We start from the raw sequence: 17,600 nt of genomic DNA, 5'->3' as shown, positions 1-17,600 counted from the left end.
CGTGCTTACGAAGATTGACAACCTTTCCAACTACGCCCCCTTGCCGTTCAAGCTTGACTTCTACACCGAAGTGCAAGACCTCAAGTACCTCCTTCCATATCTCGAAGAAGAAACGTCTCGACTGTCGCATAAAAAGTTTGGCGCTCTAAACAACGCAATCTGCGAGCTGGTGCAGGAGTTTGGCTTGGTGGCGTTTGAGACCTTGGCCGTGGAGGACAAGAAGAGTATGACGCATCTTCTGCAGGTCATTGACCGTGCTAGCGGCTACGCGTTCGGACCTGCAGAGGGCGCCAACGATACGGTCTGGCAGGTCGCCATGCGAGAGGGCTGGGGCGACCTCAGCATTCAAGACGTGCAGGAGAGATGGATAGACGCCAAGGAGGAGTATGATGAATACGAGCGGCGGCAGATGGAAGAGGAAGGACCAAAGAAAACCGCTGATAAACCGCATGATGAGGACGAAGACGACAACCTGGATGACTTTAGAGGCTTTGTTCCGGACGCCTCAGTGACGATTGCTGAGTCCACTACCGTGAAACCGCCGACGCCCGGAAGCACCAGGTTCTTGAGCGCCTCGACTCCGGCAACTCCTCCCACAGGGGTGCCTTTTCCATCGATTGGCCCGTCCGAGTTGACCAGCAGGACTCGGGACTGCGTTGGAGAAAACCGCTCCAGATAACCGCAATGATGAGGACGAAGACGACAACCTGGATGACTTTAGAGGCTTTGTTCCGGACGCAGGTGTCAAAGTGATTCGAAAATCAGAGAATAAAAACCAACCCAATTCATCCGTATAACACTGTCCAACTGACGGGGTATCTCGAAAAAAAAAAAAAAAAAAAAAAAAAAAAAAAAAAGAAAAACAAAGAAAAGAACACGACGAAACGACAAACATACCCCAAATCCTTCCGAAATCAATCGTCGTCCTCATCATCCATGACATCGTCATCATCATCGTCCACGACAAAATCCGCCGCCGCACTATTACTATTACCACCATCACCAGGGACCTCCCCACGACCCAAACTCAGAGCATCCCCAAGACCTTCTTCTTCACCGCGGTCGGCCATCATCTTCCTCGTCCGCAGAATCTCCCTCCTCGCTCTCCGAATCGCCTCCTCCTCCGCTTTCCGCATCGTCCCGGAAACCCTCAGCACACGAAACACGCACGGCGTGCCGACATCCGCCCCGGAAGGAGAAGGTATCCGATCCATAAACGACAAGGCCGCCCACACAATCCGAAACGCCGCACGAGGACATCGGATAATCGCCGTCGATGTCGCGGGTGAGAAATACTTGACTTTTGCAATCCACATCAAATCAACCATCAAATCCCCCTCCTTCTTTTGAAAGAATAGAAAAAGAAAGAAAAAGAGAGGGAGGATGCCGTCACTTACCACCTAATCCACCCGTCCCCAACCTCCCCACCCCCCAATCGCCGAAATTCACCGCAATTTCCTCCCGAATGAGTTTCGCGAGAAGCGCCGGCGTCAAGTGGTTCGGTGAAGGAGCGTGGATCGCGACGTGTGCGGGGATATCCGCTGTCCGCGCAGCGATCTTGGAGAAATGTGGGTTGCCGCTTGGGTAGAGGATGTCGACGAGGAGGTAGCGGTGTTTGATGCGGACCATTGTATCTTCTAATTACTCTCTTTGTTCCATGTAATGATTGAGGAATAGAGAGATTAGACCGATAGAGTTCAAGATGGTAGATAGTATACTTGTGGAGGTCCATTGAGCTCGATTCGTTCCGATAAGAGCTTGCTGCTGTAACTAATAGTTATTACCATCAACGGTAATACGTGTAATATTCCGAACATAGTAGTCGATTCTCACTTATCCCAAGACGACATTCATATTGTTGAACAGCTGAATATTCCATTATTGACACTGAGTCCATTAACTATTCCTGGCCATGACATTACCAGGTTGCGGCATTACACATCGAGTACGACAGTTTTCCAGCATAACACGCATGTTCCCTCGACGATTCAATCCGATCGGATAACCTATGAATTGCGCAAACACCGGCCCAGCTTATTAAAAAGACATAAGAAGACAATGAAGACAAACAAGTAATGCATGCCCTTTCGTTCACCGTTTAGATGCTGACCTCGACGCGCCCCTCCGTGCCCGGCGCACCCTTGGACAGGTTGGGCATGAGGTACGTGATGTCGTCCCATGGGTGGCGGTACAGGCCCGTGCGCAGACGCTTCTGGTCGAGATGGTGGGCAATCAGACCAATGCTGCGGCCTAGCACAAACAGACCGTTCAAGACACCCATCTTCATGTAGTCCTCGGCCTCTTCGGCGGAGAAGGCGCCCGAGTTGCGCATCAGATCCACGAAGCAGACCGCAATGCAGCCGTCGACGTTCAGGATCAGGTTGTCCTTCTTGGACGTCGTCACGGTCTCGACGGCAATGGCGTAGTCGAGCAGCTTGTGGCTCGGGAAGTGCTTGCGCACGTAATCCTTGACCAGCTCAACACGCAGGTCAGGGTTGTTGCGCGACTTGACCTTGTGGCCAATGCCGGGAACTACGCATCTTTGTTAGTCTCGCACAGTAGATTAGTAGTGTTGAATGGGCCCACTTACTCAGCTTGTTCTCCTTGCGCATGGTGTCGACGAACTCACGCGGGCTGAGGCCCTTGTCGAAGGCCCGCGTGAATTCCTCGGCAGCACCGTCCAGCGCACCACCGAAGCGCGAGCCGATCGTGAGCAGACCGGAGACCAGCGAGCTGATGAGGTCCTTGCCAGCACGGGTGGTGATAATGGTGTTCATGGCACCGGACACGGCCGGGCCGTGGTCCGCCGTCAGCATCAGCACCATCTCCAAGAACTTGGTCGCATACGGCGGCAGGCGGCGACGGAACCACAGCAGCGACATGACACCTCCGATACCAATGTCCTCCTTGAAAACGTCCGAGATGGGCATGCCAGCATAGAGCAGCTCCTGCCCTCGGTCATCGGAGATGGTCGAAATGAACGCGGCCGGCTTCCGGATGAGACCCAACTCTTGCGCCCACGAGTAATCCATGGGGATCTTGGGCACCGGAGGCTCCTTGGCCGGGACGATAGTGCCTTCGGCAACCAGCTTCTTGTACAGGTCGCCCAGAACCTTGGGCAGGTCCTCGAAGGTGTCCGGAACGTAGAATCCAGCCTCGCGCATGGCCTGGTTCTTGGCAACGGCCGTCTCCAGCTGCGAGTTGGCCGACGCACCAGCGTGACCAAACTGCACCTCGGTATTGAACATGCTGGCGCAGGTACCGATGGCCCAGGCGACAATGGGCTTGGTGATGGTGCCGTTCTTGACGGCCTCGATGACGCGGTACTCCTCCACACCACCGACCTCGCCCAGCAGGAGCAGGATCTTGCACTCCGGGTCCGCCTGGAATCGCAGCAGGTGATCGATGAAGGTGGTGCCCGGATAGCGGTCACCGCCAATGGCCACACCCTCGTACACACCGTCGGTGACCTGGGAGATGATGTTATTGAGCTCGTTGGACATACCGCCGGACTTGGACACGTAGCCAACGGAGCCCTTTCGGTACAGCTTCGAAGAGACAATGTTGTCCATCATGCCACCCGTGTTGCCAATCTTGAAGCAACCAGGCTTGATGCCGCCGACGGTGGCGGGTCCAATGATGGTGACGCCCTTCTCCTTTGCAACGACCATGATCTCACGTGCTCTCTATCCCAGAATGGTCAGCAATGATTGCATCTAAGGGAAGCTACGGTTCGCGGCGTACCCGCTCCGGAACACCCTCCGCGATAATGGCAATGGTCTTGATCTGAGGGTATTGCATCAACTCCATGGTGGAGCTGTATACGGATCGCGACGAGGCGAAGTTGACGACGGTGTCCACATCCGGATGCTTAGACATGGCCTTGCCGACGTCCTGGTAGACGGGCAGCAGCGTCTCGCTCGTGCCCCAGTACCTGGGTTCCTTGTCAATTCTGCATCTACGGAGGAAAATCCCATGGCGCCTACATCTTGCTGACGAATTGACCGCCAAAGGTGTAGATTATGGCGGCCACGGAGGGGGTGCTCCGCTTGCAGATGAAGTCGAAGTCGAGCATGCCCTGGACGGCACGGGGTTGCATACCGCTGGGAGCACACAGTCAGATTCTCCTGGCCGGCAGCATCGACGGTCACAGGCGCACTCACTAGACGAAGCATCGTGTCTTGTTATGGAACAAGGTATGCTCCCCCAGCGGACTCAGCACCCGGCTCGGCGGGTTGAAGCGAGTGATGTTGTCGTTGGCCGAGCGGATGCCATTGACGCTGGAGGGATCGAGGGAGGGAGCGAGGGAGGGCATGGTTGTGAATGACTGTCACTGCATGCATGTGAGCTTTTTGGTGAGGTTTTTCGAGTCAATGATAAGCTTACCAGCGGGAGCTCTTGGATGGAGTTAGTCAGAGCAAGGAATATAGGAAGATTGAGGAAAGACCGCAAGACAGCTCGGCCTGAGCAAAGAAAAGCTGGGAGGATGAAGGTATGGAGCTGTCGGGGAGGGAAAAAAAAAAATAAAAAAAAATAAAAAAAAAAGACAATCGAAAGCTTCAGGGCAACACGGCGTTGTCCCGGTATTGCCACGGCCGAAGAAGCCTAGAAAAGCAGGGAGAATGGTGGGAATCCGACGGTTTGTTGGTGCCTGAGCTCAATCACCGTCTGCTCAAATCGGTTTAGCCCTCCCCAATCGACCTCCGCCTGCTTGTGATCGCGGTGGGCCGGGCGTTTTGTGGTCATGACAGGACCGTGTCTGTCATTAACAGCATTGAAGGGGCGGTCAGAAGCGGGAAAATGCGCGTTGCACCTGCATTGAAGTTACCATACAGTCCTGTATTACGCTGACAATACGCAAAGTGGGATGGAATGTACTCCGTAGATCTCATCCCAGATCCGCCGGGGCCACTCTCGGAGTCCGGACTGCGGAGCCCGAGCTGTCGTCGACTCTTTCGACCTCTTCTTGTTGACACGTTGTGGTCTGGCAAGAAGAAAGAATCCCACCACCAAATTTTCGGTTGGACGTCCTTGCAGGGAGACTCGGACACTTCAAACGGCCGAAAAGAGGACCGAAATTGTCATTCATTGGTTGTGCGGGAGAAAAGAACCAACCCCCAACAAAACATACATACATACCTACTCCGTACTGTCCAGAGCTGAACCGGCGTTGGGTCGAGAGTTTTTCACGAGCTTCTCCTCTCAACACGCCGAGCCGGCCAGAGCTTTCGTGTTTAGGCCATTTTTTCTGTGTCCACCAAAAGACCAAGGAAGAAAAAAAAAAAAAAAAAAAAAAAAAAATAAAGCTCCAGACTCTTCTCCTCTTCTCTTCTCAATCCTTCCTCCGGTCAATTCGTCACTCCTCATCTTGGATTTTCCCTTGTCCTCCCTCTCTCATCGTTCCTCAATTCTTTCTAACCAGGCCTGTCGTTGCCGATTGACGGCCTGTGTCAGCGACAAAAAGTATAATTTCGTTCTCCCTTCATTCAGTTGCGAAAGCCCTTGACTCGCCATGTCCGCCAAATCAATTCGTGAGGCCGATGGCAAGGCCATTCTCAACTACCACCTCACCCGCGCCCCTGTGATCAAGCCGTCGCCGCTGCCGCCCCCGACCTCCCATAACCCTCCCCCAAAGTTGGCCTCCATTTTCTTCTCGGAGGATGCCGATGTGGAGAGCGTGCTGAACCAGGCCGAGGCTACCTACCCGTGGCTGCTGGAGGAGGGCGCCAAATTCGTCGCCAAACCAGACCAGCTGATCAAGCGACGAGGAAAGAGCGGCCTCTTGGCACTCAACAAGACCTGGCCGGAGGCGCGCGCCTGGATCGCCGAGCGCGCCAACAAGCAGATCCAAGTCGAGACGGTGACCGGTACGCTGCGGCAATTCCTGGTTGAGCCCTTCGTGCCGCACCCGCCCGAGACCGAGTACTACATCAACATCCACTCCGTGCGAGAGGTAAGGTGTTGAGGACCCAGGGCATACCATGACGGATCCGCTGACGTAATGCCCAGGGCGATTGGATTCTCTTTACCCATGAGGGTGGTGTCGACGTCGGTGACGTGGACGCAAAGGCCGAGAAACTCCTGGTGCCCGTCAAGCTCCAGGACTTCCCCTCGAACGAGGAGATTGCGGCCGCCCTGCTGAAGAACGTTCCCACGGGCGTGCACAACGTCCTGGTGGACTTCATTGTCCGACTATACGCGGTCTACGTGGACTGCCAGTTCACCTATCTGGAAATCAACCCTCTGGTGGTCATCCCCAACGAGGATGCCACGTCGGCCCAGATTCACTTCCTCGACCTGGCCGCGAAGCTCGACCAGACCGCCGAGTTCGAGTGCGGCACCAAGTGGGCCATTGCGCGAAGCCCCGCCGCGCTGGGCCTGCCCGACGACGCGCCCAAGAACGACGAGGGCAAGATCAACATCGATGCTGGCCCGCCGATGGAGTTCCCTGCGCCATTCGGCCGAGAGCTCAGCAAGGAGGAGAAGTTCATCGCCGACATGGATGCCAAGACCGGCGCTTCTCTGAAGCTGACCGTCCTGAACCCCAAGGGCCGCATCTGGACCCTGGTGGCCGGTGGCGGTGCCTCGGTGGTGTACGCCGATGCCATCGCCTCGGCCGGCTTTGTCAGCGAGCTGGCCAACTACGGCGAGTACTCCGGTGCGCCCAGCGAGACCCAGACCTTCAACTACGCGCGCACCATCCTCGACCTCATGCTGCGGGCGCCTCAGCACCCCGACGGCAAGGTGCTCTTCATTGGCGGCGGCATCGCCAACTTCACCAACGTCGCCACGACATTCAAAGGCGTCATCCGGGCCCTGCGGGAGGTGGCGCCGGCGCTGAATGAGCACAAGGTCCAGATCTGGGTGCGCCGCGCGGGCCCCAACTACCAGGAGGGTCTGAAGAATATCAAGGCCGTTGGCGAGGAGCTGGGCCTGAACATGCATGTGTACGGGCCGGACATGCACGTCAGTGGCATCGTCCCGCTCGCGCTCAATGGCAAGAAGACCGACATCAAGGAGTTTGGTGAGGCATAGACCTGACGTTTTCTCAATGACCCTGCATGGCGTGCTTTACTTTTGATTCCGTGTGCGTTCTGTATCCTGTACTGGTGTTTATAATATGGTCACGGGCATGGCATGGTATATGATCCGTTATAATTTGGTCCAGTCCTGGTTCGCCAGCTGGTTAGGTCGTTGATAGAGAATCGACGTCCTCAGTACGAGATTCTGGCACTTTGAAGTTGATTTTCCCTTTTATCTACGGTGAAAGTGACTTGGATGAGAGCGTTCAGATGTAAGGATTCCAAAGTGAGCCGTTGCTCGACTGGTATTACTTTCTCGGCCAAGAGTGGACGTACAATGTCCATCCAAAACCTAGATAGATATCGGTCCACACTTGAAAACCGACGCTCATCCTCGGCTCATTGTAAAACATCCCGTTTCTAAAAGTAGGATCACATTGTTTAAGAAACACATGAATTTCAAGTCGGCCCTTTTGGCACTGCTAAGCCTGAGAACCATGGTCCCAGCTGGATTTTCTCTACCAACCGTACGGAGTATGTACAGAATATTTGCATTCGTAAGGGCATGTTTGACGAAGAAATGGGCCCTAAGGTGAATTAAACGATGCAAGCACCCGAGGAGATGCCGCTATCCACGGGCTCTGCAGCTGATGACGATCTTGATTTCTTTCTCAGTTCAAAAGGTCTGATTTTTCGTGAAGACGTTTTACCAGTGTCCGAGTCCGAGTAGGAGTTGTTTGGGTGTAGTGTTTCGGGGATTGCTAAGCGACTCCAAGCCGAATTCGCAAGGTACTATGGGCCTTTTTGCGTACAGTATCTCATAGATGATCAAAGAAACCAAGGAGATTGAAAAGGTCTAGAGAATAGCATCCCGAAAACCGAAGAGCACGGAATACAGTACGTTGGTGTATGTATGCCTGTGGCGAAAGCCAAACTGCAGGATGAAACTCCGGCATTACGCGGCAACAGACAACTGGGCGCGAAGGCGCTAAATCAACCAAGAAAATTCGGAGAAATGTAGGCTAGTCCTGTAGATAAGTTAGCAGCGGAGTCGTGGACTTTGGCATCATGTCATGTCAAAGGGCGGAAACCCCAGGAAACCTCGCGGCTTTGCGCTCAGCTCACGCCATGTTTCGTCTTTGCATATTACAACCACGAGTCGGAGCTGTGCTAAAAAATAACCACCCATGCTTGGTCAATTGGCCTAACGTAACCAAATCGATCCTGCAAACTCAGATGATTATGGAGATCATCGCCCGGTGCGCCAATCAGCGTGCCAAACCTATGGACTGAATTGAATTGGACTCAGCTTGGTCTGTGGCTGGTTTGGAGCCTCAAACCCGGTCTAAGACACATGAGATGCATGGAGCAACTCGTCATCGTCGTAAGCCACCTGGGGATGTCAGTCTTGAATCTCAATCAGGTCTCCTTGGAAAATGGTACACTGAATTGTAGTAACTCATCCTCCCACCACGATGAACCGAGTACAGTAAGGTAAGTACTAAGTACTGTTGGACGATCAATCGAGCGGCCCCAACTTGGATCAATCGTCCTGGGGATTCTGCGTTAACCTAGCCTACCTCGGTAGATGCCGCCTTCGGTCTACAAGCTGGCCGCGAAAGGCCGCTGGATGGCCGTGTTGGCTGTGCTGCTGTTTGCGGGACTGATCTTTCGTCTCTGGTGGAGTTTACTACGTCCATCTGCCATTGTTCAAGACCTACCTTTGACACCGGTCGAATCCAAGCCGAATTCGACCCATTCCAACGATGGCGATGTCGTCGCGGGCGACGATAGTACCTCGAGTACCCAACCGTCCGATTCCACCTCCATCCAATGTCCTGATATGCCCGGTATGGAGGACATCTTGGTCGTCCTCAAGACCGGGGTTACCGAAGCGCTGAACAAGGTCCCCGCCCAACTGAACACAGTGTTGCGCTGCACGCCCAATTTTGTCATCGTGTCCGACTACGAGGAAGTCATTGGCGGCGTCAGGACCGTGGATGTTTTGCGAAATGTGAGCGATCACATCAAGCAAACCCACGCCGAATTCAATCTCTACAACCGCGTGCAGCGCGGTGGTCGCGAGGCGCTCCGGCCCGAGGATTACGGGTCCGATTTCAACAGCCAGTTCGGCCGGCTGGGCAATCCCGGCTGGATGCTGGACAAGTGGAAGTTCCTACCCATGATAGATGCCGTGCTGCAACGACAGCCGACGGCGAAATGGTTCGTTTTCATAGAGGCAGACACGTATCTTTTCTGGGAGAACCTGTTGTCCTGGTTATCCAAGCACGATCCCTCGCAGCCCAAGTATCTGGGATGCCAGACGGCGATCGGCGATGATATCTTCGCCCATGGAGGCTCCGGGTTCGTCATCTCCAACCCAGCCATGTGGAAGGTCTCCAACCATCTAAAAGCTCGGGTGTCGGAGCTGGAGGATTTCACCGCCAGGGATTGGGCAGGCGATCATGTGTTGGGCCGTGTGCTCCGTGACGTTGGTGTGCCGTTGACGTGGTCCTGGCCCATGTCCCAGGGGAAACAGCTCTGGGACCTGGATTGCTTCTCCGAGGCCTACGGCCGACGAGTGTGGTGCCACCCTGTGGTGACATTCCACCACATGACTCCGGTCGAGATCCACGACATGTGGACTTTTGACCAGAAATGGCTCGACTCGGTAAGTTTGTTCCCCCCTTGAATCCCCGGCTCTGCTGACCATGGGCCCCATTAGCATCGGTCCGGGATCGATCCGGTCCTCTTCCGTGACATCTTTATACACCTGGTCCTCCCAGAGATCGGTGGAGTCCGAGACAACTGGGACAACCTCTCCGGCGACGAAACCAAGGACGAGAGCAATGCTGATCGTAAATTCTCGGCAGAAGAGTGCCGGGACAGGTGTAAGGCCAGGCCTGACTGCTTACAGTACACCCGTCACCCGGACGGACGGTGTCTTGTGTCGCGCGGCGCCATCCAGGGCGAACCCAAGATCAACGTGACATCAGGCTGGATGATTGACCGCATCACGGCCAAGATGGACGAGTATGGAAAATGTGAAACTGTGGAATATGTTCTATGACCGGACGGCATTCAGATCTCCTTCACGATGATGATCTCTTGTCATCAACTCCGAGACTTGATGATCAAGCCATGTCCAAGATGTATATAGATGTGCATCTCACTCAGGTAGGGCAAAAGTCACGATGTTGTACAGTACGCCTTGCATGATAATCTCCTTACTTGAAGTGTTACCGCATGATCAATCTCCCGATGCGTATTCTATTCTTGTGGCTATGGCTGACGTGGGACAAGTGAAATCGCAAGGTACGACCAAACCCTAACCCTATGAAGACTGATGAGCCCGGCAAGGCCCTGATGAGTTCATTCAGAAGCTACAGAAACTAGAATATCATGCGCAACGAGGAGAGTACCGTCTTTCTCCGTAGCCTCAGTCCCCCTGCGCGAGTCCCGATATTACTCCGTACTTTCTACGATTTCACCAATAGGCGGAATGTATCCTCATCGTTATCAACATTGGCGCTGGAAGAGCGGTAGATTTCGTCATGATCCAAACAAATATCTTTTCTACAATCTTCACGCGAATAGCTCTGCACCCACAAAGTCCAGGGTTTTGCCATGTCCTACCCCTCGGACATCGAACAAAGCTCAGCAGTTACACTTGGTCAGGCTCTTCTAGACTTTTCAAGTGCAGAAATAGTATCATGAGAACCTCCTCACCAAAACTGAGCGCCTTCGATGTCGTCACTGCTCAGTCACTGGAGGACAATGCTCGAATTTGCATGTAACCCTCAAGTGAGGCCTTGGGGACAAGACGGGATAACGAGCTCAGATCAAGCCTGACACTTGCTTTCTCCCAACTCTGCGATGATATTTTGTGAGCGATGAAACGGACGAGAGATTGTTCAGGGACTGTGTGACAGGCAGTGCCTACTGGTGTACTTAAAAAGCGTTCAAGTCCAAGAGTGTCGTGTACATACTTGCCTTGCCATTGGGCACAGCATACTAAACAGAGATCAGAAAACGCTCGATTCACTTCCAATTCCAGAATGCAGACCTCTTTCCTTCTCTCCCTCCTGGTGGCCGGCCTCGGTTCGGCGCAGTTCGAAGACATTCCCTCCTGCGGTGTAGGGCGATATATATATCCTGGACACAAGAACCTCGGACAGCAACGATAGTTCTGACTGATCATTCTAGCTCAATTGTATCATAGACGGCATCCAAAACGATGGCTGCCCCAACATCGACGATTTCAGATGCCACTGCAGCAAGCCCGAGCTGGTACAGTCGATCCAGCCGTGTGTCGAGGCGGCCTGTAATGTATCCGAGCAGTCCGGTCCGCAATCCCTTCTATCCTTTCAGAGCCAATTGTTTTTTTTTTTATCACTGCCGTGCCAATGCTGACTCGGTTATCAACGCAGCGGTCTCCTCCGCCGTCGTCTCCCTCTGCAGCTCCGCTGGCGTGCCCATAACCGTCCCGCCCGTCACGGTGACCTCCTCCGCCACCACCACTCCGACGGGTGGTGCCTCCACCGTCCCCGGTGCGAGTCCATCCGGTTCCGAGAGCACCGGCTCCGGTGGTTGGACGTCTCCAACTGCGTCTGTTTCGGATCGCTCCCCGCCCGCGGATAGTATTAGTACCATCACCTCGGCTCCCGGCGCGTCGACCACGCCAGCAGCCTCCTCTTCCGCCCCGGTTTCGGGCAGTTCGTCCCCTGTAAGCGATCCATCTCCTGCGCTTCTCGCCAGTCTCGGTGCTGCTGTGGACCTGAAGTTTGATCTTGGGCTTGTCGCGGCCATGGTTGGTGTTGCGGCCTTTGCGCTGTAGTAGGACATGTGGTTACTGTAATTGGGCCAGGATATGTGAGCTAAGTAGGTAGTTCGTTTTCAATTGCAGTCCTCGCCTCCTGGAATTTTGGCATTGAGGATCGGAAAACTGTCACGATTGGATCCGGAGCATCGATGAGGTTCGACAATCACCACTGCGATCAGAGAGAATCCAATCGCATCAAATATCTGTACATTCGCGTTAGTTGACGTGTGGTATGCATACAAATCATTCTCCTCGTGTCATCTATAGACCGACATGAAAAATCAGATGAACGCCAAAACGCCGCCGAAACACAAACAAGCACATTCCATGCCATAACTCCCATCACGTCGAGCAATCTCAGGAGATCAGCTCATCAATGTAGGCGGTATCTCGAACGCCCTTCTTGTCCCCCTTTAGCAAAACCGCGAGAACCTCAATCGGCGGATTTAGATCCAGGTTGTGTGCACGATGCCACCGTTGAAGTCTGGAGATTCCTATGCAGGGCTAAAGAGTTAAGTAAACCATTCCGTACATACCAAGCAAGAATGCAACGTACCCCATATTGACTGGAGAGATCGAAATGCCGCAAGATCTTCTCGTGCAAATCGACACCGTCCTGATGCACTGTCGTCAAAAAGAACAATATCGTTAGTGCCATCCAAGGAATATCGCAGGCATATAGAAGGGTACCCTACCCCGTGGCGTCTTCCTCGACTTCTCCTCATTACTCCAATACTTTCTCAACTGTGCATCTGCGATCTGCAGCGCTCGGCGCTCCTCCTCAGTCTGCGGTTGTGGCTCTTCGGTGACCGGCGGGATTGGCTCCTCGGAAAGTTCGGGCGACGCCGGGGTTTCTGGCGTGGTGGCCTCGGCAATGATCTCCTTGGCCGCTGGCTCGCTGACGCTTTTTGAAGGCTTTCCCGGTGTTGATGTTGTCGGCTTGGTGATGCGGGACTTGGCCCCGAAGGAGAGAGTTGACTGTTGCTGACTTTTCTTCGGGCCCGCGGCCGAGCGTCCGTTTGATCGTCGTGGCGGCATGTTTCTCGCGTGTGTGACGAGGTTATGGATCAATTGTCGGATCTGGGCATGTAACGACCACCAGTGTCCTTCTTGGCCTTGAGATGCTTTGTTGAATGTATCGTTCGGGACAAACCTGAGGCGGAGTTGCTCGTTGCCTGCGCAACGCCTACGGCTTGGCATCGTCATCCTATTAGCTCAGGGTTAGGGTTAAACCCCCAACATTTCATTTCCTCGACTAGTTATGTACGAGTACTCCGTATTCAACTTCGAATTCTTCCTTTGAACTTGCTTTGAACCAAGGCCCGGGTACTACATGACTAAGTGATGTATCTCAGGTTACTGTACGCCTGCTTCCTTGAGCGCGTTTGACACAATCTCAACCATCTCCACAACTTTCTCTTCCTCAAGTCGCTTGCCTACCAACTGCAGGGTAACTGGTGTGCCATCGAAAAATTCAGGGTCATAAACGTCCTGGATGATTGCATCAGACTCGTTCAGGGGCTTCCATTCGGGTCCCCGTTTAGGGTCTAGCGACTTGGATGCAAACGTCACAGGGAACGTGCATGCCGCATAGTCTAGTAGTAGGATTGGTCAGTCTGAGTGATCTTTGTATGTTGCCCTGACGAAACTGGCACTCACCTAGCGTGTTGAAAACACTCGTATAGCCAACGTAATGCTGCACCTCTGCGAATCGGAGCGGATTCGCGACGAGCGGCCAGACGGGCGCAATGATGCCATCCATTACGCGTCCTCCGTCCTTCCCAGTGGCCATCCACCGTTCGAGGTACGCTTCCTTCAACCGTTCCCGATTCATGATCATTTCTCGCAACTTGGCAGGTGTCAATTCCTTCGGGTCGGCCTGGAACTGCTGGTGGATCACCCGGAAAATATCCTCATCGTACTTTTCGAGGAGCGCGATGAAGGCATCGGTGCCGAGGAGGTCCAATCCCTGGCCACCCGATTTGATCAAAGCATCATGGTCGATGGGTTCCCTAATAGGGCTGTTGGCATAGTCTGATTATAGGGATGGCATCCACAACTTACCAGTCAATAACCTCGTGTCCGGCGTCGGTCAAGACCTTCCTCACTGTCTCGATTGCCCGGGATATCGGCGGATGGGGCGTAATGTTGCCGTCATTCGCCAAAATACCAATCTTCAGCTTCCTCCCAGGCGGTTGAATCACATTGCGCCGCCACGGAATGGGGAGCATCTGCGGATCATAGTTCCATGACGCAACCCGTTCGGAGCAAACGGCCTCCGCGAATATTTTCACTCCGTTCAAGGACCGACACATCGGCCCAATGACACTGTGGAGAAAATCTACACCGGCCAACCCGCCGTTGCTGCCCGAACCGCTGAAGCGTCCATGAGACGGCTTGAGACCGTACAGGTTGCAAACCGCGCTCGGGATCCGGATGCTGCCAGCAATGTCGGAACCGACTCCCAGCGGCGAGCCCTTCATGGCAATCAACGCTCCTTCGCCGCCGGACGAGCCTCCTGGTGCCGCTCCCTTGTTGAAAGGGTTCAGCGTCTCGCCGAAGATGTTGTTCCGAGTCTCCCCCATCGCCATACCCGTGGGCACGTTAGTTTTGACGTAGATCACGGCCCCGAGATCTCGGAGGATGGTGACGATCAGCGATTCCTGCTTGGTTGGCTCATTGGCAAAGACCGCCATGCCGACAGATGATGGGTGCGGTGGAGTGACAAATTGGTCCTTGAGAGAGATGGGCAGGCCATGCAGGGGCCCGACAACTTGACCCGTCTTCTCTTGGTATTCATCCAGAAACTTGGCCCGTTCGAGGCCCTCTTTGAACAAAACCTCGGTCACGCAGTTTGTCTGCCTGGTGTATCAGCGGGCACAACTCCGGTCATGATTGATGGCTAGTGTATGATGGAAATAGAGTACCTACCACTTTCTGAGCCACAGCGGCCGCCTTGCAGAAGGCCGTCGTCGTAGCCACCGCTGTCATCTTGCGGTCTCTGATCCGCTGCAGAATCTCGTCGACATCAAGGTTGATGATCTCCAGTTCTTCGGCTGTCAGCACGCCTGCCTGTGCCGTCACGGATCGAAGGTCCTTGGGCAGGTCCTTCACGTCGAAGTCGGGGATCTGATAGGCAGCATTGAGGGCCTCAGCTCGACGCTTCTGTGCAATCGCCGCAATTTCTTGGTATTTTGGGGCCATGGTGGTAGTGGGTGATGGACGTTGAAGTGCGCGTTCCGATAATCGGTTGAGGTACTGTACCCTAGGGCAGAGATTCAGATATATATGCAAATCCCAGTACAATCAGCCTTGTTCAGGTCTACTGAGAGTACTCTGCAGTTTAATTTATACCGTACAGCAAGTTCAACACGTGGAGAGGGGTAGGGTTCCTTGTCGGGTCTCTCTGTCCCAAAGGACGCGGGGATCGAGCCGATTGATAAGCAAGGGGGGATTGTGAGAGCATGATCCAAATGTAGAGTACACATTCCTCTTTCAAACATTCCCATTGCAGCAGCTGTTGTTCCCTCTCCGGAGATCTGGAACCGTCATGAAGCCAAGAGCATCGGAAGGATCAAGTGGATTGAACCTTGGTCGTTAAGCGTGCCTCTTGAGAATCTCAGGCCGCCGAACAAGACCGCAGAACCACGGTAGCTCCTGATCTCAATTGCCGACACTCTGTGCCGAGTACTAGTGACCAACAACAACAGCGTTCACCTTCAACTTCAGCTTTGAAAGCTTGATACCGGGCAAAATGAACAACCGTCCGGTCGAGCAGGCCCTCGCGACGCTACTGCCCACTCATGCCGATGATATGCCGCATGAGTTGGTCAGCCTAGCGCGATCTCTCCTTGCCCAGTCGAGGAGTTACGCCGCCAGCCTCAAACCCGAAGAGGAGATTGCCAGACCGTGGGCTTGCGCAGAGATTGCTTGCAAGCGGTATGGTTGATCGAGTTTTGTGGGCGAGAATTTGTTGTCGCTGACCAACGCGCAGTCTGAGTCGAGTGCTCAGACTCCCGCCACTCCTCGGGAATCCACCGTGTCCCCCACGCGTGTACAAGAAACTCCTCGCGTATCTCGAACAGAACCTCCAAGATACTTCATCGCCCCGACGCCGACCCAGAGAGCCCCTATCGGCACGCGCTGCAGCTCCCTCAACACCTACCAGGGCGGCGAACATGTCGACCACGAAGACCCCGACGAGAACTGCGACGCCGCGAACAGTGCACAGCACACCCTCAAAGGCGACGCCATCGAAACCACCGACACAAGGGACAAAACAGCCGGATACCGAGACCCGTAATGCCTGGCGGAACATTCCGGATGCGCCCATTTGGGTCATGCCGTCGATACGGACAGTGTGCAAGATAATGGCGACACCAGCACCGCGGATGAACCTGTGGTCACGACCTCCGATATCGCGGACCTTGCCTCCTCATATCTTTGCCGGCGTCTCATCGATACTACATTTTGTCAGGACATCGGAGGATGCCGACTTTGAGGTTGACTTCCTTGACATCCTCCGCAATTCGCGGGCAAAGGAAACGATTGCCTACAAAGAACGTGTCTACACTTTGATCGTGGCCGTATACTTTCTCGTGCTGGCTCGGCGGCGCAGCTCGAATCCCGCAACAGTCGCAGCGACTTACACTGAGAAGCGACCCGAATCTCAAAATGATGCGGAAGAGCCAACAATGGATAAAAAGACTTATACGGAGATGCGGCAAACCGCACTTTCGAGCTTGGGCCTCGAGCCGTCCAACAAGCAACTTGGTCAAGACGTTGACACTTGGATCGCCCTCATCGAGAAACGCAATTGGGCCAAGGATCAAGAATGGTATCAGAACATCCCGCTGGCGGGGGAGAACGATGCTGCGGATCACGAAAATGGACTCTACGCGCATCTATACGAGAATGATGGGGCAGAGAACACCGCAGTTGTCAAGAGACAGCGGACGGCTAAAAGCTCGTACTTGGATCTCTACCGGCAAAAGGGCGAAGGTGTCCTGCTCCCCGGTCTGGGGACGATGATGCAGCCTCGAGTGGACTATCTGAGCGAGGACCGGAGGGAGGATTATCGAGCATGGAAGGGCGATATGTTGAATAGGATCCGAGCAATGGAGAGACAGGAAAAAGGAAAGGCAGTTACAACAGGAAAGAGAGCGACAGCAGCAGCAGCATGAGCCATTTTGACTGGTTACGTATATTGGATGATACCCTTGTCCGAGAAAAATCTTGATCAACGCGACAACCATCTAACATCCGAACTATGCGTCAGACGGAAGCGTTCAATGTCGTGCAAGCCATGAATTTGGAATCTCTTGAAGGGACATCTTCAAGGAAATGGAATCATCGCCCTCCGCCACGCAATGGAAAGGAACCAGGGAGCAGACGGAAGGAGTAGCAAATGAAATGGACAGCTCAAGACAGCTCGATAATGATAACTTTTCATGCGATCACAGACTCGACTCTGTGAGCACCATTTTCGGCAGCAACAGCAGCTTGAAGAGCATTCCCGTAGTGTCCACCTTGCGCGTTGACGTCGGCGCCTCGCTACAACAACAGCTTCACTATGTCCTCGTATCCCCTCCAGGAAGCCGCCTGGAGAGCATTTCCAAAGTTTACCACCTCGTGCATTGACATCAGCCCCGGCCTGCCGCTGCTGCTGCACGATCCCCTTGTGACCATTAGGTGGTCGATTAAAAAAATGAACTTAAAGTCCCCATAGGGCTGGCCGTGCTTGACCAGAAAAAAAA

General features: G+C 54.0%; 8 protein-coding genes across 8 annotated transcripts; 4 read left to right on the top strand and 4 right to left on the bottom strand.

Moving 5' to 3' along the window:
• Positions 1 to 914: 914 nt before the first annotated feature.
• On the bottom strand, positions 915 to 1,629 carry VTN31DRAFT_6517 (uncharacterized protein; the record flags this gene model as incomplete). The annotated part of the gene is made up of 2 exons (XM_069407136.1): positions 915 to 1,300; positions 1,398 to 1,629. 2 exons carry the CDS (start codon positions 1,627 to 1,629, stop codon positions 915 to 917), a joined length of 618 nt encoding a protein of 205 aa, XP_069258692.1.
• A 469-nt stretch (positions 1,630 to 2,098) lies between these two features.
• On the bottom strand, positions 2,099 to 4,315 carry VTN31DRAFT_6516 (uncharacterized protein; the record flags this gene model as incomplete). Its single annotated transcript, XM_069407135.1, has 5 exons — positions 2,099 to 2,532; positions 2,591 to 3,686; positions 3,745 to 3,934; positions 3,987 to 4,103; positions 4,164 to 4,315. 5 exons carry the CDS (start codon positions 4,313 to 4,315, stop codon positions 2,099 to 2,101), a joined length of 1,989 nt encoding a protein of 662 aa, XP_069258691.1.
• A 1,197-nt stretch (positions 4,316 to 5,512) lies between these two features.
• On the top strand, positions 5,513 to 7,035 carry VTN31DRAFT_6515 (uncharacterized protein; the record flags this gene model as incomplete). The annotated part of the gene is made up of 2 exons (XM_069407134.1): positions 5,513 to 5,953; positions 6,010 to 7,035. 2 exons carry the CDS (start codon positions 5,513 to 5,515, stop codon positions 7,033 to 7,035), a joined length of 1,467 nt encoding a protein of 488 aa, XP_069258690.1.
• Positions 7,036 to 8,610: 1,575 nt separating this feature from the next.
• On the top strand, positions 8,611 to 10,092 carry VTN31DRAFT_6514 (uncharacterized protein; the record flags this gene model as incomplete). The annotated part of the gene is made up of 2 exons (XM_069407133.1): positions 8,611 to 9,693; positions 9,748 to 10,092. 2 exons carry the CDS (start codon positions 8,611 to 8,613, stop codon positions 10,090 to 10,092), a joined length of 1,428 nt encoding a protein of 475 aa, XP_069258689.1.
• Positions 10,093 to 11,259: 1,167 nt separating this feature from the next.
• VTN31DRAFT_6513 (uncharacterized protein) lies at positions 11,260 to 11,859 on the top strand (the record flags this gene model as incomplete). Its single annotated transcript, XM_069407132.1, has 1 exon — positions 11,260 to 11,859. One exon carries the CDS (start codon positions 11,260 to 11,262, stop codon positions 11,857 to 11,859), a length of 600 nt encoding a protein of 199 aa, XP_069258688.1.
• Positions 11,860 to 12,201: 342 nt separating this feature from the next.
• Positions 12,202 to 12,882, bottom strand: VTN31DRAFT_6512 (uncharacterized protein; the record flags this gene model as incomplete). The annotated part of the gene is made up of 3 exons (XM_069407131.1): positions 12,202 to 12,348; positions 12,401 to 12,468; positions 12,540 to 12,882. The coding sequence occupies 3 exons, from the start codon at positions 12,880 to 12,882 to the stop codon at positions 12,202 to 12,204; spliced, it is 558 nt and encodes a 185-aa protein (XP_069258687.1).
• Positions 12,883 to 13,200: 318 nt separating this feature from the next.
• Positions 13,201 to 15,048, bottom strand: VTN31DRAFT_6511 (uncharacterized protein; the record flags this gene model as incomplete). The annotated part of the gene is made up of 4 exons (XM_069407130.1): positions 13,201 to 13,439; positions 13,504 to 13,856; positions 13,909 to 14,702; positions 14,776 to 15,048. The coding sequence occupies 4 exons, from the start codon at positions 15,046 to 15,048 to the stop codon at positions 13,201 to 13,203; spliced, it is 1,659 nt and encodes a 552-aa protein (XP_069258686.1).
• A 550-nt stretch (positions 15,049 to 15,598) lies between these two features.
• Positions 15,599 to 17,027, top strand: VTN31DRAFT_6510 (uncharacterized protein; the record flags this gene model as incomplete). The annotated part of the gene is made up of 2 exons (XM_069407129.1): positions 15,599 to 15,783; positions 15,839 to 17,027. 2 exons carry the CDS (start codon positions 15,599 to 15,601, stop codon positions 17,025 to 17,027), a joined length of 1,374 nt encoding a protein of 457 aa, XP_069258685.1.
• Positions 17,028 to 17,600: the final 573 nt, after the last annotated feature.

This window comes from Thermomyces dupontii, assembly GCF_041956625.1.
Source record: "Thermomyces dupontii strain NRRL 2155 unplaced genomic scaffold VTN31scaffold_7, whole genome shotgun sequence".
NCBI lineage: Eukaryota > Fungi > Ascomycota > Eurotiomycetes > Eurotiales > Trichocomaceae > Thermomyces > Thermomyces dupontii.
The sequence above is the reverse complement of the archived record's forward strand: the minus strand, read 5'-3'. Positions and strand labels throughout refer to the sequence as shown.